Source organism: Mya arenaria, chromosome 12, assembly GCF_026914265.1.
Source record: "Mya arenaria isolate MELC-2E11 chromosome 12, ASM2691426v1".
Classification (NCBI taxonomy): domain Eukaryota; kingdom Metazoa; phylum Mollusca; class Bivalvia; order Myida; family Myidae; genus Mya; species Mya arenaria.
This window is the reverse complement of record NC_069133.1, coordinates 34,060,376-34,086,631: the sequence shown is the minus strand read 5'-3', so window position 1 is coordinate 34,086,631 and position 26,256 is coordinate 34,060,376. Positions and strand designations below refer to the sequence as shown.

At 37.6% G+C, this 26,256-nt stretch overlaps 1 protein-coding gene across 1 annotated transcript in view; it reads right to left on the bottom strand.

Moving 5' to 3' along the window:
* LOC128212440 (prominin-1-A-like) overlaps nucleotides 1–26,256 on the bottom strand; it is a 63,569-nt gene continuing 37,313 nt past the window's right edge. The window contains exons 16-22 of the mRNA XM_052917902.1: nucleotides 23,519–23,695; nucleotides 22,261–22,314; nucleotides 19,207–19,275; nucleotides 6,199–6,267; nucleotides 5,530–5,622; nucleotides 4,226–4,341; nucleotides 1–2,597 (exon numbers count right to left, since the gene is read on the bottom strand). Coding sequence (XP_052773862.1) covers nucleotides 2,552–2,597; nucleotides 4,226–4,341; nucleotides 5,530–5,622; nucleotides 6,199–6,267; nucleotides 19,207–19,275; nucleotides 22,261–22,314; nucleotides 23,519–23,695 — 624 coding nt within the window. The 3' untranslated portion in view covers nucleotides 1–2,551. The remainder of the gene's footprint in view (nucleotides 2,598–4,225; nucleotides 4,342–5,529; nucleotides 5,623–6,198; nucleotides 6,268–19,206; nucleotides 19,276–22,260; nucleotides 22,315–23,518; nucleotides 23,696–26,256) is intronic.

Here is a 26,256-nt window from a genome sequence, read left to right as displayed (position 1 = left end):
TATTGGTCTATATGTCTTTATTTGTATTATAAACACAACAAATAAGTAATAAGAAAAAGAAGAAATGTAAATGAATACATGCAAACAAATGGTCAAGTGGACGGACTATCATGTATAATTTATAAGCAATAGGTCAGCTACACTGTAGATGAAGGCAAAACGATATTGAAACAAGTAGCATGAATCCCATTTCAGTACACAAATATATAATGAACCATGAACAAAAGCAAGAACTGTTTCTAAAAACATTAGTTGTCCATAAAAAAATAAAAAATTGTATTATTCGGTGGGTGGGGGTTGTTGTTGTTGTTTTTTTGCATTAATATATACCATTTTGGGCAATGGGTGGACGCATATAATCGTAAGTAGTATGACTAGGGGATATCATCGAATATTCGGCTAAAGAGGAATATTATAATATCAAATGAATTCCAGTTGTTTCCCTTACATACAAAAGTTTGTGCATGGCAACACACTAAATATTCAAAAAGTCAAACAAGTTGACACAAAGTATGCTTTATAGCAATAAAAATATAACATGTACAATAAAAGCCGTGATATAAACGTATATCTGATTATGCTATTTGACACACGTGTGCTTAATTAAAATACAAACAAAACGTTAACAATAAAAGCCAAGGTTAATAAGCATATCCGGTTATGCTTTTTGGCACAAAACCATGGTAAAAGAGCATATGCGATTATCCTATTTGACACAAAATAGTGTTAAAATGCATATCCAATTAAGCTATTTGACATTAAATGTAATAGTAAAAAGCATATCCGATTATGTTATTTTATACAACGTCATAGTAAAAGCATATCCGATTATGCTCTTTTATACAATGTCATAGTAAAAAGCATATCCGATAATGCTATTTTATACAACGTCATAGTTAAAGCATATCCGATTATGCTATTTGATTCAACGTCATAGTAAAAAGCATATTGGACTATACTGTATGACACAACGTCATGGTAAAAAAACACATATTTTTTTATCCGATTATGCTATTTGACTCATGGTAACTATGCTATTTTACACAATCAAAAGTGAACTGGATTGCTATAATTTTTTAACAATAAAAAACCTATTAGGCCCCAAAAAACCTTTGTTTCCACTAACACCTCTAAATATAGGGTAGGAATGTAGGCAGGCAAAACTGTCTTTCTATTTCTTTTTTTTTTTGACGGACCGGAATTCTATACCAAACAGTCCTTTATCAGGGTATATCACTTTTGTAGAAAAATTTAATTATAAAATGGTCAAATTTAAACATTTTCAATCAAAAACAGTCCTTTATCAGGGTATATCACTTTTGTAGAAAAATTTAATTATAAAATGGTCAAATTTAAACATTTTCAATCAAAAATACACATTATTTTCAAGAAATTACGAAAAAAATCCACACTTCGCAAAAGAAGTAAAGTCTCGGGAGGGAAAATTGAGTTACCCAGGATAGAAGAAACAAACAATTTTTACGCCTAAGCAAATCTGGCTATATTTTAAAGCATAAAATATTCAAAAAATAAAATGGTATCACAGAAACGAATTATATATCATATAGGCAATACCCTTTTATGCCACTATAATGCTGTATTCCGTTTTAGAGGCTGGGTCAACGTATAGCTTCATATAGCTTCATAGTGTTGATTTCTTCATAAAATAATCCAGTTATGCACCAGTCAATTGTAACCACGGCCCCCAGGTCCGGGGAATAGCGGGATTTTGACTTTAATTCCAGCCAAGCCAGGGTAAAATCCCCGCCCTGAGGAGACGTACTGATGGTAAACTCCTCGCCAAATGCCCTTGCACCCTAGGGGCGCTAGGTAAGACCCACGTCACCGCTATATTTGGCGTGAAGACAAAACAACGGCATTTACCCGGCATTGCGGGGCCACATGAAAGGTAAAAACACGGCCCATTTTCCAGGCTATCCCCGGTATACACCGGACCTGGGGGTCCGTGGTTACAATTGACTGGTGCATTACCACTACCATGACATTCTTGTATAAAAGCATGAAAAATATTGAGCATCTGGTAAACTGGTAATATATCATCTTAATGGTGTTATTTTCATTTGTGCGATTTCTGGTTCTGATGCAATTCGTTGTTTTTTATAAGAACTCGAAAAAAATATGAAACTTGAAATTAATTTTAGTGTTATCATTTTGAGCACTCATTTATTTTACTGTTAATTCTGTTTCTTAATTAAAGTTGCACTGTCACAAATTGTCAGTTTTGACATTTAAAACAAACGAATCAGCTTATTTGGCACCAATACCTTCAATTCAGTCATATAAGATAACTCACAATAGAACAGATCTAAATCGTTTGGAAAATTGTCCAAAATTTCATTTTCCTAAAGAGTTATTAACGCTTTACAACCTTTGGCCATTTTTAGCGTATGTAAGAAAACACTGCGATCTGATCTTTCTCATCAGTCTTTTACCACTGATGTTCACAAAATTACTCTAAAAATTGTTCATTTCAAGACAAAAAATATTAAAGACAATCTGTGATAGTACAACTTTAAGTGGTTGGTCGTGTTCAGTATCTCGCCTCCACTTCGTCAGGACTCGGGCCAACTTTGTTCCTGGAATGTTGAAAACAAGTTATAAACAGCATTGAAGTCTTAAGTCTCAAACACTTATAAATTCGTTTAACATGTGTTATCCTAAAAACACATACAGTCGAAGCTCGCTATGCCGAACTCTGTTATCTCGAAGTACTGGTTATGTCGAACCTTTTTCGAATGTGTTGGGCTAAGTTTTACACTTTTAGTAGTTCGGTTATATCGAAGGTTCGTTATCTCGAAGTATTTCCAGAGGTCCCAACGACTTTGAAATAGCGAGTCTCGATTGTATTTCCAAATGAAATGGTTTTTGTTTTATTCGTCATTATACTGTAAACAATAATGCTTTTGAAAAATGATTCTGGTTACTATTGAACACCGTAGTTCATTTTCCGAACCTTCAATCAAAGATGATCATTTTTGTCCGCAGTCTAGCCCCATCGGGATTCAAAACTGCAAATTTTAATATTGTAACTCATCATTCATGGTGAATTCTGCTAAAATATATAATTTGAAAGTTTAACTATAATTTTACATATATTTTGTTACAACTAGGGCTATGGTAACACAAGTCTCAGTCCGAGTCTAGACTTATACTCCGAAAAGCGCTTTAGTTATAATAAAAGATGTTGTTTCGTTTAACCAAATTAACGGTAGATAATTGAACAATCGAAATACATGTAGCTATAACCTTCATAAAATGTCAGTATCACTCCTCAACTAGATGGAAAGATATACTGAAATGAAGATTTGCAGTTTTGCCACTTAAGTCTCAAACTTGAAATTGTTCGTTATTATGGCCCAAGACCTCTTGTCATTGTCAATGCGTTCTGACTTTAAGTGCAGTCTTCAAAGACTTAGGACCGTTCGCACGATCCTGGGCCTGGTTAATAATAGTTTTTGACCATGAGCATAATGCTGGATCGGGCTTATTACAGTTTTTGACCATGAATATGATGCTTCGCCGGGCTATTTACAGTTTTTGACCATGAATATGATGCTTCGCCGGGCTATTTACAGTTTTTGAGCATGCACATGATCCTGAGTTGGGTTAATTAGAGCATTTGACCATAAGCATGATGCTGGGTCGGGTTAATTACAGTTTTTTTACCATAAGCATGATGTTTGGTCGGGTAAGTTATCGTTTTTGACCATGAACATGATCCTGCGTCGGTAGAAATATAGTTTTGAGCATGATGGTTGGTGAGTCTTAATATTGATTGAACTTGATGCTGCATCTTATGGGCCCTGGTTTGCACTTTACATGCGTAGAATAGCTTGACCAAGGTAGTTAAGTTTAAACTTTATTTACATTACAACGATTGTGACGAAAGTTATTGATTTGGTATGAAACGTAACTCGTGTTGGCACGATTTTGCACTAGAGTGTAATCTTGAGTTGTTGACGAACCCGGAGAACCTGGAGAAAACCCACATGTCCGACTTGATGACCACAAACCAAACACAAGTGAGTTTTCTCCCCGTTCTCTGGTTTCTCTCACAACACAAAACCACACTCTCACATGACACCGTGCAAACGAGAGTGACAAATTGTAGTAAGAGCTGTTGTTGTTGCTGTTGTTGTTGTTGTTGTTGTTGTTGTTGTTTTTCTCAATATGTCGGCACGTCCATTAGAAATATTGTACTTACTCAAACGGTTGATCCTCCGGGTCCACACTTCTATAGTGTTTGGCAAGCTTTACGGCAAATATCAGGCTCGGAACGAAGAAAAACAGACACCAACCGATGGAAAACCAGAATCCGTTCTGAAATTTTAGTTTGAGATATGCAGAAAGGACGGTATAGGGTAGCGTGATTGACATTTTGCTAACAAAATGTATCCAAAACATTTTTTTTCTTATTTGCGATTGTTTGCTTGTGTTTGTTCGTTTATGATGTTTATTGTAATTGATTTACGTGTAAATAAAGTATAAAATCGAAAGCAACTGCAACGGGGAGCAGCCACAATGATAGTAGCAGTTGCAAAACATGTACGGCAAAACTTGGCTGAGGACAATGGCAGAGTCTTAACTTGCTTAGTTTTCACTGACCGTGTCAAGGCGGTTGCCCAATCATTAACCCAAATGACGAGTTCCTACTAAGTATTAACTGACCGTGCCAAGACGGTTAACCCAACATTTACTCAATGACGAGTTTCTACTTAGTTTACATTGACCGTGCCAAGGCTTTAACCCAAACATTTACCCAATGACGAGTTTCTACTTAGTTTACATTGACCGTGCCAAGGCGATAACCCAAACATTTACAAACGAATATATTCATTGGTGTTTATGGGTTTGCTTGACATTGATATTTGTGCCTTTAAACGGGATCTTGATGAATTGGTATTTTCTAGGTCAATTGATCCCACATTGTTTACATAATGCCGAAGTTACAAAGTTTAAAGTTACAATTTCTGAAGTACTGAATTATTTTAGTAAAAATTTCGAAACAGGAAAAAACGCCGCTTTGGCTTTGACGTAAGGCCATCGTTATGCTAAGTTATACTAAACAACAATATGGAATTAAAACGGTCATATGGGAGTTCAAATATGTTTAAGAACATTAAAAGAATTCAAATTCGTTTAAGAACATTAAAGGAGTTCGAATTCGTTTCATAATAATTCGTATGAACAGTAAAGGAGTAGATTTTGTTTAATAATAAACTCATATGAATATTAAGGGAGCTTGAATTATTTAAACATTGCATTCATATGTACATTCTTTATAAACATTGAGCTCATTTGCTCATTTAGGGAGTTTAAATACTTTAAAAACATTAAATTCATATGCACATTTAGGTAAGCAACATTGAATTCATACATGCATTTCTTTTATATGAACATTTGGGGTGTTCATTCATAAAACTAACATGTAATTCATATTTTTATACTCATTTAGGGAGTTAAAATTGATTTAATTTGTTAATAAAACATTTATGATAAACTACTCACAAACGCGTCAATAATGTACTGACACACAGCAACTCCTATGATGGAGTGATACAGGTTCCAGACTGGGGTACATTTGCCAACGTCTTCCAGCAGCTGTGGAAAAGAAATTTCGATTGTAAAATATTTGTCAGTGGATTTTAACATTCTGAAACTTAAAAATATTTCATTCTAGTCGAATGTTTAAATACGATGCATATATGCTCATGGGTGGTATTTAATATATTGATCTTAATTGGATCAAAGAACGATGTAGCTAATCGGATTGCTTGATATAACAAACGGACCCATACAATGAATGAAGTCAATGATGTATAATCACAACTTGAACTGATCTTTGTTTAAATTGGAATATTTTAAGTAAAGATTCAACAAGAGACAGCCCTGTACAGTTGAGACAAAAATGTTCTCAAATGTTCTCAAAGCTCGATTAAACATTTTATAATGTGTTTTATTTCGTTATGGCGATTGTTTAACCATTTCCATTTTATGGTAAAGTAATGAAAGTATATTAAGTACATCATTAATAAGTATTTTAATTTCATGTGTTAATGTTTTATCATGTTGCTATGTAGAAGTTCTAAAAAGAAAGTGACCATTGCCCAAATAGTATTGGATGGTTAACCAGGCATCAAACTGTCGCATTCTTGTACATCGGGTAACTTTACTCACCGATTTCTTTGTGGATGTTACAAAAACTTCTGCAATATGTATCACTTCATTCTTGAATTTTCCAACCAACTGAAAAACAGAAAAAGAAAATAGCACACGACGAACAGCATATTGATTCAGTGATGATGTTTCAATGAACGCGAGTATCAGCGTATACACTCAGTGACGATGTTTCAAAGAACGCGAGTATCAGCGTAAATACTCAGTGACGATGTTTCAATGCACGCGAGTATCAGCGTAAACACTCAGTGACGATGTTTCAATGCACGCGAGAATCAGCGTAAACACTCAGTGACGATGTTTCAAGGAACGCGAGTATCAGCGTAAACACTAAGTGACGATGTTTCAAGGAACGCGAGTATCAGCGTAAACACTCAGTGACGAAGTTTCAAGGAACGCGAGTATCAGCGTAAACACTCAGTGACGATGTTTCAATGCACACGAGTATCAGCGTAAACACTCAGTGACGATGTTTCAATGCACACGAGTATCAGCGTAAACACTCATTGAAGATGTTTCAATAAACGCGAGTATCAGCGTAAACACTCAGTGACGATGTTTCAATGCACACGAGGATCAGCGTAAACACTCAGTGACGATGTTTCAATGCACACGAGTATCAGCGTAAACACTCAGTGACGATGTTTCAATGCACACGAGTATCAGCGTAAACACTCAGTGACGATGTTTCAATAAACGCGAGTATCAGCGTAAACACTCAGTGACGATGTTTCAATGCACACGAGTATCAGCGTAAGCACTCAGTCACGATGTGTCAATGCACACGAGTATCAGCGTAAACACTCAGTGACGATGTTTCAATGCACACGAGTATCAGCGTAAACACTCAGTGACGATGTTTCAATGCACACGAGTATCAGCGTAAACATTCAGTGACGATGTTTCAATGCACACGAGTATCAACATAAACACTCAGTGACGATGTTTCAATGCACACGAGTATCAGCAAAAACACTCAGTGACGATGTTTCAATGGACACGAGTATCAGCGTAAACACTCAGTGACGATGTTTCAATGCACACGAGTATCAGCGTAAACACACAGTGACGGTGTTTCAATGCACACGAGTATCAGCGTAAACACTCAGTGACGATGTTTCAATGCACACGAGTATCAACATAAACACTCAGTGACGATGTTTCAATGCACACAAGGATCAGCGTAAAAACTCAGTGACGATGTTTCAATGCACACGAGTATCAGCGTAAACACTCAGTGACGATGTTTCAATGCACACGAGTATCAGCGTAAACACTCAGTGACGATGTTTTCAACATAAACACTCATTGAAGATGTTTCAAAGAACGCGAGGATCAACATAAACACTCAGTGAAGATGTTTCAAGGAACGCGAGTATCAGCGTAAACACTGATTGAAGATGTTTCGATCAACACGAGTATCAACATAAACACTCATTGAAGATGTTTCAATAAACGCGAGTATCAGCGTAAACACTCAGTGACGATGTTTCAATGCACGCGAGTATCAGCGTAAACACTCAGTGACGATGTTTCAATGCACGCGAGTATCAGCGTAAACACTCAGTGACGATGTTACAATGCACGCGAGTATCAGCGTAAACACTCAGTGACGATGTTTCAATACACGCGAGTATCAGCGTAAACACTCAGTGACGATGTTTCAATGCACACGAGTATCAGCGTAAACACTCAGTGACGATGTTTCAACGCACACGAGTATCAGCGTAAACACTCAGTGACGATGTTTCAATGCACACGAGTATCAGCGTAAACACTCAGTGACGATGTTTCAATGCACACGAGTATCAGCGTAAACACTCAGTGACGATGTTTCAATGCACACGAGTATCAACATAAACACTCAGTGACGATGTTTCAATGCACACGAGTATCAGCGTAAACACTCTGTGACGATGTTTCAATGCACACGAGTATCAGCGTAAACACTCAGTGACGATGTTTCAATGCACACGAGTATCAGCGTAAACACTCAGTGACGATGTTTTCAACATAAACGCTCATTGAAGATGTTTCAAGGAACGTGTGGATCAACATAAACACTCAGTGAAGATGTTTCAAGGAACGCGAGTATCAGCGTAAACACTCATTGAAGATGTTTCGATGAACACGAGTATCAACATAAACACTCAGTGACGATGTTTCAATAAACGCGAGTATCAGCGTAAACACTCATTGAAGATGTTTCGATGAACACGAGTATCAACATAAACACTCATTGAAGATGTTTCAATAAACGCGAGTATCAGCGTAAACACTCAGTGACGATGTTTCAATGCACGCGAGTATCAGCGTAAACACACAGTGACGATGTTTCAAGGAACGCGAGTATCAGCGTAAACACTCAGTGACGATGTTTCAATGCACACGAGTATCAGCGTAAACACTCAGTGACGATGTTTCAATGCACACGAGTATCAGCGTAAACACTCAGTGAAGATGTTTCAATGCACACGAGTATCAGCGTAAACACTCAGTGACGATGTTTCAACATATTAAACACTCATTGAAGATGTTTCGATGAACACGAGGATCAACATAAACACTCATTGAAGATGTTTCAAGGAACGCGAGGATCAACATAAACACTCATTGAAGATGTTTCAAGGAACACGAGTATCAAAATAAACACTTAGTGACGATGTTTCAAGGAACGCGAGTTTCAACAAGGAACGCGAGGATGAACATAAACACTCAGTGACGATGTCTCAAGGAACGCGAGTATCAAACAATAAGTGACGATGTTTCGAGGAACGCGAGTATCAAACGATAAGTGACGATATTTCAGGGAACACTAGTATCAAACACTAAGTGACGATATTTCGAGGAACTCGAGTATTAAACACTAAGTGACGATTTTTCGAGGAACTCGAGTATTAAACACTAAGTGACGATATTTCGAGGAACGCGAGTATCAAACACTAAGTGACGATATTGCAAAGAACAGGAGTATCAAACACTAAGTGACGATGTTTCAAATAATACGAGTATCAAACACTAAGTGACGATGTTTCGAGGAACACGAGTATCAAACACTAAGTGACGATGTTTCGAGGAACACGGGTATCAACACTAAGTGGCGATGTTTCAAGGAACGCGAGGATGAACATAAACACTTAGTGACGATGTTTCAAGTAACGCGAGGATCAACATAAACACTTAGTTACGATATTTTAAGGAGATCGAGGATAAACACTTAACACTTAGTGACGATGTATCAAGGAACGCGAGAATCAACATAAACACTAAGTGATGATGTACTAGTAAACACTTAGTGGCGATGTTTCAAGGAACGCGAGTATCAACATAAACACTTAGTGGCGATGTTTCAAGGAACGCGAGTATCAACATAAACACTTAGTGGCGATGTCTCAAGGAACGCGAGGATCAACATAAACACTTAGTGGCGATGTTTCAAGGAACGCGAGGATCAACATAAACACTTAGTGACGATGTTTCAAGGAACGCGAGTATCAACATAAACACTTAGTGACAATGTCTCAAGGAACGCGAGTATCAACATAAACACGTAGTGACGATGTTTCAAGGAACGCGAGTATCAACATAAACACTAAGTGATGATGTACTAGTAAACACTTAGTGACGATGTTTCAATGCACGCGAGTATCAACATCAACACTCAGTGACGATGTTTCAAGGAACGCGAGTATCAGCGTAAACACTAAGTGACGATGTTTCAAGGAACGCGAGTATCAGCGTAAACACTCAGTGACGATGTTTCAATGCACACGAGGATCAGCGTAAACACTCAGTGACGATGTTTCAATGCACACGAGTATCAGCGTAAACACTCAGTGACGATGTTTCATTGCACACGAGTATCAGCGTAAACACTCAGTGACGATGTTTCAATAAACGCGAGTATCAGCGTAAACACTCAGTGACGATGTTTCAATGCACACCAGTATCAGCGTAAACACTCAGTGACGATGTTTCAATGCACACGAGTATCAGCGTAAACATTCAGTGACGATGTTTCAATGCACACGAGTATCAACATAAACACTCAGTGACGATGTTTCAATGCACACGAGTATCAGCAAAAACACTCAGTGACGATGTTTCAATGCACACGAGTATCAGCGTAAACACACAGTGACGGTGTTTCAATGCACACGAGTATCAGCGTAAACACTCAGTGACGATGTTTCAATGCACACGAGTATCAACATAAACACTCAGTGACGATGTTTCAATGCACACAAGGATCAGCGTAAACACTCAGTGACGATGTTTCAATGCACACGAGTATCAGCGTAAACACTCAGTGACGATGTTTCAATGCACACGAGTATCAGCGTAAACACTCAGTGACGATGTTTTCAACATAAACACTCATTGAAGATGTTTCAAAGAACGCGAGGATCAACATAAACACTCAGTGACGATGTTTCAATAAACGCGAGTATCAGCGTAAACACTCATTGAAGATGTTTCGATGAACACGAGTATTAACATAAACACTCATTGAAGATGTTTCAATAAACGCGAGTATCAGCGTAAACACTCAGTGACGATGTTTCAATGCACGCGAGTATCAGCGTAAACACTCAGTGACGATGTTTAAATGCACGCGAGTATCAGCGTAAACACTCAGTGACGATGTTTCAATGCACGCGAGTATCAGCGTAAACACTCAGTGACGATGTTTCAAGGAACGCGAGTATCAGCGTAAACACTCAGTGACGATGTTTCAATGCACACGAGTATCAGCGTAAACACTCAGTGACGATGTTTCAATGCACACGAGTATCAGCGTAAACACTCAGTGACGATGTTTCAATGCACACGAGTATCAGCGTAAAAACTCAGTGACGATGTTTCAATGCACACGAGTATCAGCGTAAACACTCAGTGACGATGTTTCAATGCACACGAGTATCAACATAAACACTCAGTGACGATGTTTCAATGCACACGAGTATCAGCGTAAACACTCTGTGACGATGTTTCAATGCACACGAGTATCAGCGTAAACACTCAGTGACGATGTTTCAATGCACACGAGTATCAGCGTAAACACTCAGTGACGATGTTTTCAACATAAACGCTCATTGAAGATGTTTCAAAGAACGCGAGGATCAACATAAACACTCAGTGAAGATGTTTCAAGGAACGCGAGTATCAGCGTAAACACTCATTGAAGATGTTTCGATGAACACGAGTATCAACATAAACACTCAGTGACGATGTTTCAATAAACGCGAGTATCAGCGTAAACACTCATTGAAGATGTTTCGATGAACACGAGTATCAACATAAACACTCATTGAAGATGTTTCAATAAACGCGAGTATCAGCGTAAACACTCAGTGACGATGTTTCAATGCACGCGAGTATCAGCGTAAACACACGGTGACGATGTTTCAAGGAACGCGAGTATCAGCGTAAACACTCAGTGACGATGTTTTAAGGAACGCGAGTATCAGCGTAAACACTCAGTGACGATGTTTCAAGGAACGCGAGTATCAGCGTAAACACTCAGTGACGATGTTTCAATGCACACGAATATCAACATAAACACTCAGTGACGATGTTTCAATGCACACAAGGATCAGCGTAAACACTCAGTGAAGATGTTTCAATGCACACGAGTATCAGCGTAAACACTCAGTGACGATGTTTCAATGCACACGAGTATCAGCGTAAACACTCAGTGACGATGTTTTCAACATAAACACTCATTGAAGATGTTTCAAAGAACGCGAGGATCAACATAAACACTCATTGAAGATGTTTCAAGGAACGCGAGTATCAGCGTAAACACTGATTGAAGATGTTTCGATGAACACGAGTATCAAAATAAACACTTAGTGACGATGTTTCAAGGAACGCGAGTTTCAACAAGGAACGCGAGGATGAACATAAACACTCAGTGACGATGTCTCATGGAACGCGAGTATCAAACAATAAGTGACGATGTTTCGAGGAACGCGAGTATCAAACGATAAGTGACGATATTTCAGGGAACACTAGTATCAAACACTAAGTGACGATATTTCGAGGAACTCGAGTATTAAACACTAAGTGACGATATTTCGAGGAACTCGAGTATTAAACACTAAGTGACGATATTTCGAGGAACGCGAGTATCAAACACTAAGTGACGATATTGCAAAGAACACGAGTATCAAACACTAAGTGACGATGTTTCAAATAATACGAGTATCAAACACTAAGTGACGATGTTTCGAGGAACACGAGTATCAAACATTAAGTGACGATGTTTCGAGGAACACGGGTATCAACACTAAGTGGCGATGTTTCAAGGAACGCGAGGATGAACATAAACACTTAGTGACGATGTTTCAAGTAACGCGAGGATCAACATAAACACTTAGTTACGATATTTTAAGGAGATCGAGGATAAACACTTAACACTTAGTGACGATGTATCAAGGAACGCGAGAATCAACATAAACACTAAGTGATGATGTACTAGTAAACACTTAGTGACGATGTTTCAAGGAACGCGAGTATCAACATAAACACTTAGTGGCGATGTTTCAAGGAACGCGAGTATCAACATAAACACTTAGTGGCGATGTCTCAAGGAACGCGAGGATCAACATAAACACTTAGTGGCGATGTTTCAAGGAACGCGAGGATCAACATAAACACTTAGTGACGATGTTTCAAGGAACGCGAGTATCAACATAAACACTTAGTGACAATGTCTCAAGGAACGCGAGTATCAACATAAACACGTAGTGACGATGTTTCAAGGAACGCGAGTATCAACATAAACACTAAGTGATGATGTACTAGTAAACACTTAGTGACGATGTTTCAATGCACGAGAGTATCAACATCAACACTCAGTGACGATGTTTCAAGGAACGCGAGTATCAGCGTAAACACTAAGTGACGATGTTTCAAGAACGCGAGTATCAGCGTAAACACTCAGTGACGATGTTTCAATGCACACGAGGATCAGCGTAAACACTCAGTGACGATGTTTCAATGCACACGAGTATCAGCGTAAACACTCAGTGACGATGTTTCAATGCACACGAGTATCAGCGTAAACACTCAGTGACGATGTTTCAATAAACGCGAGTATCAGCGTAAACACTCAGTGACGATGTTTCAATGCACACGAGTATCAGCGTAAACACTCAGTGACGATGTTTCAATGCACACGAGTATCAGCGTAAACATTCAGTGACGATGTTTCAATGCACACGAGTATCAACATAAACACTCAGTGACGATGTTTCAATGCACACGAGTATCAGCAAAAACACTCAGTGACGATGTTTCAATGCACACGAGTATCAGCGTAAACACACAGTGACGGTGTTTCAATGCACACGAGTATCAGCGTAAACACTCAGTGACGATGTTTCAATGCACACGAGTATCAACATAAACACTCAGTGACGATGTTTCAATGCACACAAGGATCAGCGTAAACACTCAGTGACGATGTTTCAATGCACACGAGTATCAGCGTAAACACTCAGTGACGATGTTTCAATGCACACGAGTATCAGCGTAAACACTCAGTGACGATGTTTTCAACATAAACACTCATTGAAGATGTTTCAAAGAACGCGAGGATCAACATAAACACTCAGTGAAGATGTTTCAAGGAACGCGAGTATCAGCGTAAACACTGATTGAAGATGTTTCGATGAACACGAGTATCAACATAAACACTCATTGAAGATGTTTCAATAAACGCGAGTATCAGCGTAAACACTCAGTGACGATGTTTCAATGCACGCGAGTATCAGCGTAAACACTCAGTGACGATGTTTCAATAAACGCGAGTATCAGCGTAAACACTCAGTGACGATGTTTCAATGCACGCGAGTATCAGCGTAAACACTCAGTGACGATGTTTCAAGGAACGCGAGTATCAGCGTAAACACTCAGTGACGATGTTTCAATGCACACGAGTATCAGCGTAAACACTCAGTGACGATGTTTCAATGCACACGAGTATCAGCGTAAACACTCAGTGACGATGTTTCAATGCACACGAGTATCAGCGTAAACACTCAGTGACGATGTTTCAATGCACACGAGTATCAACATAAACACTCAGTGACGATGTTTCAATGCACACGAGTATCAACATAAACACTCAGTGACGATGTTTCTATGCACACGAGTATCAGCGTAAACACTCTGTGACGATGTTTCAATGCACACGAGTATCAGCGTAAACACTCAGTGACGATGTTTCAATGCACACGAGTATCAGCGTAAACACTCAGTGACGATGTTTTCAACATAAACGCTCATTGAAGATGTTTCAAAGAACGCGAGGATCAACATAAACACTCAGTGAAGATGTTTCAAGGAACGCGAGTATCAGCGTAAACACTCATTGAAGATGTTTCGATGAACACGAGTATCAACATAAACACTCAGTGACGATGTTTCAATAAACGCGATTATCAGCGTAAACACTCATTGAAGATGTTTCGATGAACACGAGTATCAACATAAACACTCATTGAAGATGTTTCAATAAACGCGAGTATCAGCGTAAACACTCAGTGACGATGTTTCAATGCACGCGAGTATCAGCGTAAACACACGGTGACGATGTTTCAAGGAACGCGAGTATCAGCGTAAACACTCAGTGACGATGTTTTAAGGAACGCGAGTATCAGCGTAAACACTCAGTGACGATGTTTCAAGGAACGCGAGTATCAGCGTAAACACTCAGTGACGATGTTTCAATGCACACGAGTATCAGCGTAAACACTCAGTGACGATGTTTCAATGCACACGAGTATCAGCGTAAACACTCAGTGAAGATGTTTCAATGCACACGAGTATCAGCGTAAACACTCAGTGACGATGTTTCAATGCACACGAGTATCAGCGTAAACACTCAGTGACGATGTTTCAACATATTAAACACTCATTGAAGATGTTTCGATGAACACGAGGATCAACATAAACACTCATTGAAGATGTTTCAAGGAACGCGAGGATCAACATAAACACTCATTGAAGATGTTTCAAGGAACACGAGTATCAAAATAAACACTTAGTGACGATGTTTCAAGGAACGCGAGTTTCAACAAGGAACGCGAGGATGAACATAAACACTCAGTGATGATGTCTCGAGGAACGCGAAGATGAGTATCAACACTTAGTGACGATGTCTCAAGGAACGCGAGTATCAAACAATAAGTGACGATGTTTCGAGGAACGCGAGTATCAAACGATAAGTGACGATATTTCAGGGAACACTAGTATCAAACACTAAGTGACGATATTTCGAGGAACTCGAGTATTAAACACTAAGTGACGATATTTCGAGGAACTCGCGTATTAAACACTAAGTGACGATATTTCGAGGAACGCGAGTATCAAACACTAAGTGACGATATTGCAAAGAACACGAGTATCAAACACTAAGTGACGATGTTTCAAATAATACGAGTATCAAACACTAAGTGACGATGTTTCGAGGAACACGAGTATCAAACACTAAGTGACGATGTTTCGAGGAACACGAGTATCAACACTAAGTGGCGATGTTTCAAGGAACGCGAGGATGAACATAAACACTTAGTGACGATGTTTCAAGTAACGCGAGGATCAACATAAACACTTAGTTACGATATTTTAAGGAGATCGAGGATAAACACTTAACACTTAGTGACGATGTATCAAGGAACGCGAGAATCAACATAAACACTAAGTGATGATGTACTAGTAAACACTTAGTGACGATGTTTCAAGGAACGCGAGTATCAACATAAACACTTAGTAGCGATGTTTCAAGGAACGCGAGTATCAACATAAACACTTAGTGGCGATGTCTCAAGGAACGCGAGTATCAACATAAACACTTAGTGGCGATGTTTCAAGGAACGCGAGGATCAACATAAACACTTAGTAGCGATGTTTCAAGGAACGCGAGTATCAACATAAACACTTAGTGGCGATGTCTCAAGGAACGCGAGTATCAACATAAACACTTAGTGGCGATGTTTCAAGGAACGCGAGTATCAACATAAACACTTAGTGGCGATGTCTCAAGGAACGCGAGTATCAACATAAACACTTAGTGGCGATGTTTCAAGGAACGCGAGTATCAACATAAACACTTAGTGGCGATGTTTCAAGGAACGCGAGTATCAACATAAACACTTAGTGGCGATGTCTCAAGGAACGCGAGGATCAACATAAACACTTAGTGGCGATGTTTCAAGGAACGCGAGTATCAACATAAACACCTAGTGGCGATGTTTCAAGGAACGCGAGGATCAACATAAACACTTAGTGACAATGTCTCAAGGAACGCGAGTATCAACATAAACACTTAGTGACGATGTTTCAAGGAACGCGAGTATCAACATAAACACTAAGTGATGATGTACTAGTAAACACTTAGTGACGATGTTTCAAGTAACGCGAGTATCAACATAAACACTTAGTGGCAATGTTTCAAGGAACGCGAGTATCAACATAAACACTTAGTGGCGATGTCTCAAGGAACGCGAGGATCAACATAAACACTTAGTGGCGATGTTTCAAGGAACGCGAGTATCAACATAAACACTTAGTGGCGATGTTTCAAGGAACGCGAGTATCAACATAAACACTTAGTGGCGATGTTTCAAGGAACGCGAGTATCAACATAAACACTTAGTGGCGATGTTTCAAGGAACGCGAGTATCAACATAAACACTTAGTGACAATGTCTCAAGGAACGCGAGTATCAACATAAACACTTAGTGACGATGTTTCAAGGAACGCGAGTATCAACATAAACACTAAGTGACGATGTCTCAAGGAACGCGAGTATCAACATAAACACTTAGTGACGATGTTTCAAGGAACGCGAGTATCAACATAAACACTTAGTGACGATGTTTCAAGGAACGCGAGTATCAACATAAACACTTAGTGATGATGTTTCAAGGAACGCGAGTATCAACATAAACACTTAGTGACGATGTTTCAAGGAACGCGAGTATCAACATAAACACTAAGTGATGATGTTTCAAGGAACGCGAGTATCAACATAAACACTTAGTGGCGATGTTTCAAGGAACGCGAGTATCAACATTAACACTTAGTGGCGATGTTTCAAGGAACGCGAGTATCAACATAAACACTTAGTGGCGATGTCTCAAGGAACGCGAGGATCAACATAAACACTTAGTGGCGATGTTTCAAGGAACGCGAGGATCAACATAAACACTTAGTGACAATGTCTCAAGGAACGCGAGTATCAACATAAACACTTAGTGACGATGTTTCAAGGAACGCGAGTATCAACATAAACACTAAGTGATGATGTACTAGTAAACACTTAGTGACGATGTTTCAAGGAACGCGAGTATCAACATAAACACTTAGTGGCGATGTTTCAAGGAACGCGAGTATCAACATAAACACTTAGTGGCGATGTCTCAAGGAACGCGAGGATCAACATAAACACTTAGTGGCGATGTTTCAAGGAACGCGAGTATCAACATAAACACTTAGTGGCGATGTTTCAAGGAACGCGAGTATCAACATAAACACTTAGTGGCGATGTTTCAAGGAACGCGAGTATCAACATAAACACTTAGTGGCGATGTTTCAAGGAACGCGAGTATCAACATAAACACTTAGTGACGATGTCTCAAGGAACGCGAGTATCAACATAAACACTTAGTGACGATGTTTCAAGGAACGCGAGTATCAACATAAACACTAAGTGATGATGTTTCAAGGAACGCGAGTATCAACATAAACACTTAGTGATGATGTTTCAAGGAACGCGAGTATCAACATAAACACTTAGTGACGATGTTTCAAGGAACGCGAGTATCAACATAAACACTTAGTGATGATGTTTCAAGGAACGCGAGTATCAACATAAACACTTAGTGACGATGTTTCAAGGAACGCGAGTATCAACATAAACACTAAGTGATGATGTTTCAAGGAACGCGAGTATCAACATAAACACTTAGTGACGATGTTTCAAGGAACGCGAGGATCAACATAAACACTAAGTGGCGATGTTTGGATCAACATGAGTACAACTACACTAATGGACAATTTTTTAATAAACGCGATGATCAAAATAAACCCCTAGTGACGATGTTTCAAATAAAAGTGTGACGGTAACCCCAAAATAATTATGAAGATACTGTCATTATTTGCTTTTTTTTGTAGTTGTGTGACGAAGTATGTCCCCTCGTTGAATGTCAGTTTGGCCTCAATATTTATGCGAAAAACTACAGAAACAAGCTCAGTAGCAAAAAGTTTAAACAAACCTTGTTCCTCTCAATGTGATCGTCGGAAATATTTCATTTACTAGTCTTATCTCTCGAAGTACCATTGTATTGATCAGAACAATTTGTTATGATAATGTTTATAATTGTTTCGTTTGCATATTCCTTTTTCGTGGAATTTTCAATTTCGTAAAAGTCTATCTTATAATTAGTTTTATTAAGTCTCCAATGTCAATGTAATGACATCAAAGGGACACGCCTTCTTGCGAAACCGGAGCTCTGAGTGATCTTTCGAGTTTTTGTCCGAAAATTGGTATAAAAATAAAACAGCATATGCATAAATAGGGACGGTTTTTACATTTTCAATATTCAAAATAGTTTTGGAACTACATGTTTTTAAAGTTACCATTAACTTCAATAATGAGACGTATGCCATGTTTTGCGTTCCAGCTACAATGGCCGATAATTTCATTTTTTTTTCGTTTAACGCAATAAATTTTCTCCTTAAGTGCGTCTTATGAAAACGTGCACGGACATATATTTTTATTTTTCTATAATTTTCGAACATTAACTTGAACATCGCTCTGGGTTGCGTTCCACCTTAAGGCTTTTTAGGTACCGTTTAGTCCATGTGGACATAAAACGAAGAAGACACAAATAAACACCAACGCAGTAATAGGAAAAGTTTAGTATATTCATACAATGATTTATCAAGTTATTCACTTGACAATACGAACACATGCGCGTTAAAATGTTAACTGACCCGTGGGAGTTGTGCTGTTATATCATCCTGGGCTTTCTTCATACCCTTCGTAAAGTTGGTTTTCCAAGTCTAAAATTTAAAGATACACGTTTACTTCATAACATACCATTGTTATTGCTAACTCTACTGATTTCAACGCATCACATTTCAAGTTTATTAACAACGATGAAGAATGCAAATACAATATTACTTCGCATTACATAAAGTATATTGACGCTGCACTCTCAGATTGACCGTTTTGACAACTCTTATATTTTTTGTCTTGAACGAGCCAAATTTTGTGAAAACGTCTGGAAACCAGACAAAAGAACAGATCCCACTTAGGCCACACCAAATTGATAACTTGTTCATCGGATTTCCCGCACCTTTCTTCAGAAAAGCAAAAAAAAAAATAATATTTTTTATCGCTTATTTGTTAAGTAGAATGTAGTCCCTTATAACCGATTTATTTTTCGATCGTAACAATTATCAAAGCACCGGCTAGCCTCAATCATGCAGCCGCTCTAATTAGAGTCAATGAACGATATAGATCCGGATACAAGCGTCTAGATGATCGAGACTAAATTGGCAACATGAAAACATTTATTTCACTTCCTGATTCTTGAAAATTACGTGAACAAATGACAATTCTACCACTATTTGAAGTTTGCTTAAATTTGAGACAAATGTGTTGGTTTTTTTAATTTGGCTTCCGCTTAAAGTAAACGTATATATACTGGGCAAGAATTGCTGAATTTCATGGTGAATGACAGTGATTATCCAAAGTTTGAATTTGGTTCGGGCATGTTTGACGGGAATTCGGATGACCGTTACCTTAAAAAAGACAGCTTCTATACCTACTACACCTGTCCAGGTAAAAACTTCAGGTGTGTATTTTAACCTCTTTGTTGTTAGCAAATGTGATGTATTCTTTGTATTATTTGTTGCCTTCAAAAATATACATTTAATGATTTATGCATGTTTGTTTTATTTGCTACAGATCAGAGTGTAGTGTGTATTTAATTCATATGCAATGTTTAGTGTAATAGAAAATAAAGTTTCGCCAAGAAACGAGCACCACTTTTCTTGTGTTATCATCAAACTGTTTCAGTAATGCATACTACATTATACTACAATGAACATTTATGTATAATATTGCTTATTAAAAATTCAGATTCCTCCGATGCAGCGGATCATAAAATTCCTGTCCACGTGAGGCAACGAGGGCTTGCTCGTGGTGGAGGCCTTGGTCGCCGATGAGTCAATGTTAGTGGACAGTAGGATGACGCTAAAAATTAACCTGACTGACATTCCTATGTGCTTCATGCAATCCCATGAGTTTTACCGTTCACAAAAAAATCAAACAAGCCGGATTGTGTATATTTTATAAATATTAGTCAAAAAGGATAAAAATGTAATATAGGTTCAGAACTTTGTTAAAGTTAACAACATTGTTAACCTCATCGTTGTTAACTTTCAAATCGTTACTGCTCTAGATGTTTAATACATTGAATAAATGTTTGTAGATTTTTAAGATGTTCATGTGTAAATTTAAACTATCTATAGAAATCGTTCAAGTGTTAAATATGTATACTGATTGTTTTTTGTCTATGAAAAAATATTGCATATTCTTGTATTTTCTTGAAATATTTCTTTACTATATAAGAAAATTGACAAAATTGACACAATCAGTATTTGCAGTACAAAAAAAGTAAGTGTCTTTTGTATTACTTGTCTAAATTTGAAGAAGATATCTAAAAATAAAAATAAGGAAAATCTGCAAGTTTAAAAAAGATAGGCGTTAAATTCTGAGAAAGCCAAAAATCAATCTGGCGCTGGCTGGAATTTTCTGTGACATATTTGGTGCTGAAATAGTTTACAATACGGTGTAGGAATTTTGTAAATTCTCTTCCAGAACTAAGATGGCTACCAAGGTCAATCGTGTAGTCATTGCAAGAGTGATAGCTGTAGTTTATATTTGATTACAAAAGCCTATATTTATTTTGTGAGTTATTTTTCAAGTCACCTTGTCTAGTCATTTCCATGGCATGAGATATGACAATGTATTTGAAGAGAATTATTTTTAACCAAGTTTTCCCAAGGAAAAGTGGAAAACCTAGTTAATAGATCTGGACATGCCATTGGGCAGGCAGGTGGCTGTGACCATTGGCGCTTTTGCCCTGGCTTTAACTTGGCCATGCATAGGGTATTTTGGGGGAAAAATAAAAAAGGTTTAAAAAAACTGGAAAACTGTGGTTTTGAGTTCTCTCATTTATTAAATATTTTAAAGAAATTCATTTGCTTGATCTCAAAAATAATATTTGTATAGAATTATCTTTTAGTGTTATCATTCTTTCACTGGATGTTATCCTTGTACTGTTTACAATATCATTGTTTAGTTAATAAGTGAATAAAATGTGAGCAAAAGTGAGTTAAATGACTATATATATTTGTTCGCTCCTCGCTCGGTCCTCTTTTTTGCTAAATGCAAAACAAATATTTTTTTATTATTATTTCGCTCGCTCGCCCCATTATTTTTGGGAAAAAGCCGATGAACAAGTTATCGATTTGATGTAGCCTTATTCATGTTTACGTTCGAATGTTGATATTCTATGGCTTAACTAACGCTTTAAGAAAAACGAGCTTTTTGGCAGTAATAAATGTGAATTTGTGAGTTTTCTCAAAGGACTGGACCAAAGATATTGATACCATAGTCAGCTGATTCTGAGACAAAAACTTAAATTAATGTCAAACCAATCTATAAGAGTACAGCTTTAATTTGGTTTTATCTATTACGGTCTATATCACAATGAATTAAGAAACTAAGTTCAATAATAATTTAAAATATGAATTCATTAACAAAAGTATATTCAGTTTAAAATCAAATTGGTTGGAACGACCAGTTGGTTAAGACGGGTTTTCAACGCAAGATTTGACGGTTTAAAAAAACATAGACCGCCCCAAACCCGAAACCCTTTTTCTGAGTAGTGTTGTATGAATGACGATAATCGATTCCCTTCAAAGTATTAAAAGAAAACATTGAAATTATACGATTGAATTGCATATTTCACTCACCGGGATCTCTACTTGTATTGCTTTCAGTTCATCAACAGCTGCCTTAAATCCGCTCTGAAAATATTTCATATGTATTTACAAGATTATAAACGTATTCCTTAATCCAGTGTTTGTATACCACGTGATTAATTGCGTCATCAATGCTACGTCGGAAGGCAATATTTCGAATGAAGACTTTAATTGTTCACCATTTTAAATGAAACAAAGCGCAGTCTACGCCGCTTACGGAGCCCCGCCTTCGGTCTTTTACCAGAGTTTGATTTAGAGTTCATTTTCTTAAAACACTTTGACAAACCTTTTCACTATACGGCCGTCTGATGGAGCTCTGTCAAAACATTATTATGGAAACAGGTTTGTCGAAGTGTTTGATGAAACTATTAACCTTACCAAACTTCCGTAATAAAACAAAGGCGGGGCTCTTTAAGCGGCATAGACTGCCCTTGGTTTTATTTAAAATGGTGAAGTAAAAGAAACGTTATCTTTGATTTAAGTCTTCATTTTAAGAAAAATGTTGCCTTCCGAAGTAGCATAATGACGTAATTTATAACTTGGTATACACCCAATGTAATGATATGATAAAAAATTGAAATAGTTTGTAGAACAATTTCATGATGACGATCTCCTTTTTTTAAATTCATTTTCATTTTATATACATGTATATATATATATATTTAATTATGTATATATAAATATATTCTATTTTTTATTTATCTATATATTTATGTACAATTCTTCTTTAGCAGTACGATTTTGAGAGGTATAATGTACATGTATATTCTATATAATGCGGATTCAAACTTAGGGTAAAATCATACAACTCGGAACTAATCATGTTGGCACTTGCCCAGACACAGATTGAAGTGGTATTCTAATTTTCTGAATAGCAAAGGCATATTCAATGATCGTAGGGGACCACAATAGTTTATTTACAATGTGTACGAAGAACAGGCGAATAATTAAGGTCTAGAAGTAAAGGAGTAAGGCCGAAAACTGTCAAGTGTGCCATAGAAAAGACACGTCTAGGCCCGTAGCTCAATACATGTACAGTTGAACCCCGTTGTCTCGAACACGCTTGGCTCGATTTCCTCGTTGGTTCGACTGAAAAAGGACCGATTTTTTATAATGGAGCTAAACATTCCGGCTGTGCTTGAATTTGCCAAGGCTCGAGGTATTCTCGTCAGTCCCTGGGAGTTCGGGCCAACTGGGTTCGACTGTATGTGGAAATATTTTAGAAATTAAGCGAAAACAAAGTACAAACCATGTCTAATCCTACTCCTTGACTCTTTGTTACCGCGGTGTTCATCGAAGACCATGGAAGACTGACAAATGTGGTTTCGAGATCGTTAAAGCTAGTCGAAGCTTTGGCCTCCAAATTACCAGCATTAGTTGCACCTGTGATGGATTTTAATGTATCGTCGAGAGATTTGTCGATTTTCTGAAATTATAGCGTCATTTACAAATAGCATAACCTTTATTCAGCATTAAATATTTACAGCATCATTCAAATAGGCAATATAAAGTTTACATGATATTGTCGTAAAATGCGAAGGCATGGTCAAAAGAGAGATTTTCCATAGTTTCATACATTTTATTATTATGTAATTATGTTTTACTATCTGACCAGGTTCGTCTTTTAGCTGCGTGGTATCTGGAAATTTCTGCATCATTTTTTTTTTAATTATAAAGCTCATAAGACTTTTTAAGGTTTATTGATTAAAAACGATGAAAAATTATACAGGGTGTACCGTGCTAGGTGTTTCTGTGTTCTAATCCAGTAACCATTCCTTAACAAAGTTATACCGAAATATATGAAGGATCCAACTATTTATAAATTTGTATTATTAAAGGTAAAAAAATATAATTATAGTTTACCTATCACTCTCAAATATCATTATTTTAGTGTTTACAGTTATAACTTTTACATCTCAGAGGCTACAGTATATTTGTTTACAAAGGCTACAGTATACTGGTATAGAAAGGCTACAGTATACTTGTATAGAAAGGCTACAGTATACTTGTTTACAAAGGCTACAGTATACTTGTAGATCATTAAGCATCGTTTGTAAGGCTACAAGTGTCTGAGCAAAAATGACCTCGTCGTAAGCAAATAAAGTAATTAAAGTATAGTTTTGCATCATTAATACTGCAAATATCGTCAATATTATGATTGATATGTGACATTTGAAAAAAAACTTTCATTTTTTATGACAAAGTCACATCTAATAAAGGTTTAAATAATTACAACATCAATGTCAGAATGGTCTATACCGCATTGTCATAATATAGTTTTGTCAAAATGGTAACAACCACATGGTAAGAATGGTGTATACCTCATGGTCAGAATAGTGTATACCTCATGGTGAGAATAGTGTATACCTCATGGTCAGAATAGTGTATACCTCATGGTGAGAATAGTGTATACCTCATGGTCAGAATAGTGTATACCTCATGGTGAGAATAGTGCATACCTCATGGTCAGAATAGTGTATACCTCATGGTGAGAATAGTGTATACCTCATGGTCAGAATGGTGTATACCTCATGGTCAGAATAGTGTATACCTCATGGTCAGAATGGTGTATACCTCATGGTGAGAATGGTGTATACCTCATGGTGAGAATGGTGTATACCTCATGGTGAGAATGGTGTATACCTCATGGTCAGAATGGTGTATACCTCATGGTGAGAATAGTGTATACCTCATGGTGAGAATGGTGTATACCTCATGGTGAGAATGGTGTATACCTCATGGTGAGAATGGTGTATACCTCATGGTGAGAATGGTGTATACCTCATGGTGAGAATAGTGTATACCTCATGGTCAGAATGGTGTATACCTCATGGTGAGAATGGTGTATACCTCATGGTGAGAATGGTGTATACCTCATGGTCAGAATAGTGTATACCTCATGGTCAGAATAGTGTATACCTCATGGTGAGAATAGTGTATAACTCAGGGTGAGAATGGTGTATACCTCATGGTGAGAATAGTGTATACCTCATGGTGAGAATGGTGTATACCTCATGGTGAGAATAGTGTATACCTCATGGTGAGAATGGTGTATACCTCATGGTGAGAATGGTGTATACCTCATGGTGAGAATGGTGTAGAATGGTGTATACCTCATGGTGAGAATGGTGTATACCTCATGGTGAGAATGGTGTATACCTCATGGTGAGAATGGTGTATACCTCATGGTTAGAATAGTGTATACCTCATGGTGAGAATAGTGTATACCTCATGGTGAGAATGGTGTATACCTCATGGTGAGAATGGTGTATACCTCATGGTCAGAATAGTGTATACCTCATGGTCAGAATAGAGTATACAACATGGTCAGAATAGTGTATACCTCATGGCGAGAATGGTGTATACCTCATGGTCAGAATAGTGTATACCTCATGGTCAGAATAGTGTATACAACATGGTCAGAACAGTGTATACAACATGGTCAGAATAGTGTAAACAACATGGTCAAAATAGTGTATACCTCATGGTCAGAATAGTGTGTACCTCATGGTCAGAATAGTGTATACAACATGGTCAGAATAGTGTATACCTCATGGTCAGAATAGTGTATACAACATGGTCAGAATAGTGTATACAAAATGGTCAGAATAGTGTATACCTCATGGTGAGAATGGTGTATACCTCATGGTCAGAATGGTGTATACCTCATGGTCAGAATAGTGTATACCTCATGGTCAGAATAGTGTATAACTCAGGGTGAGAATGATGTATACCTCATGGTCAGAATAGTGTATACCTCATGGTCAGAATAGTGTATACCTCATGGTCAGAATAGTGTATACCTCATGATGAGAATGGTGTATACCTCATGGTCAGAATAGTGTAAACAACATGGTCAAAATAGTGTATACCTCATGGTGAGAATGGTGTATACCTCATGGTCAGAATAGTGTGAACAACATGGTCAAAATAGTGTATACCTCATGGTGAGAATGGTGTATACAACATGGTCAGAATAGTGTATAC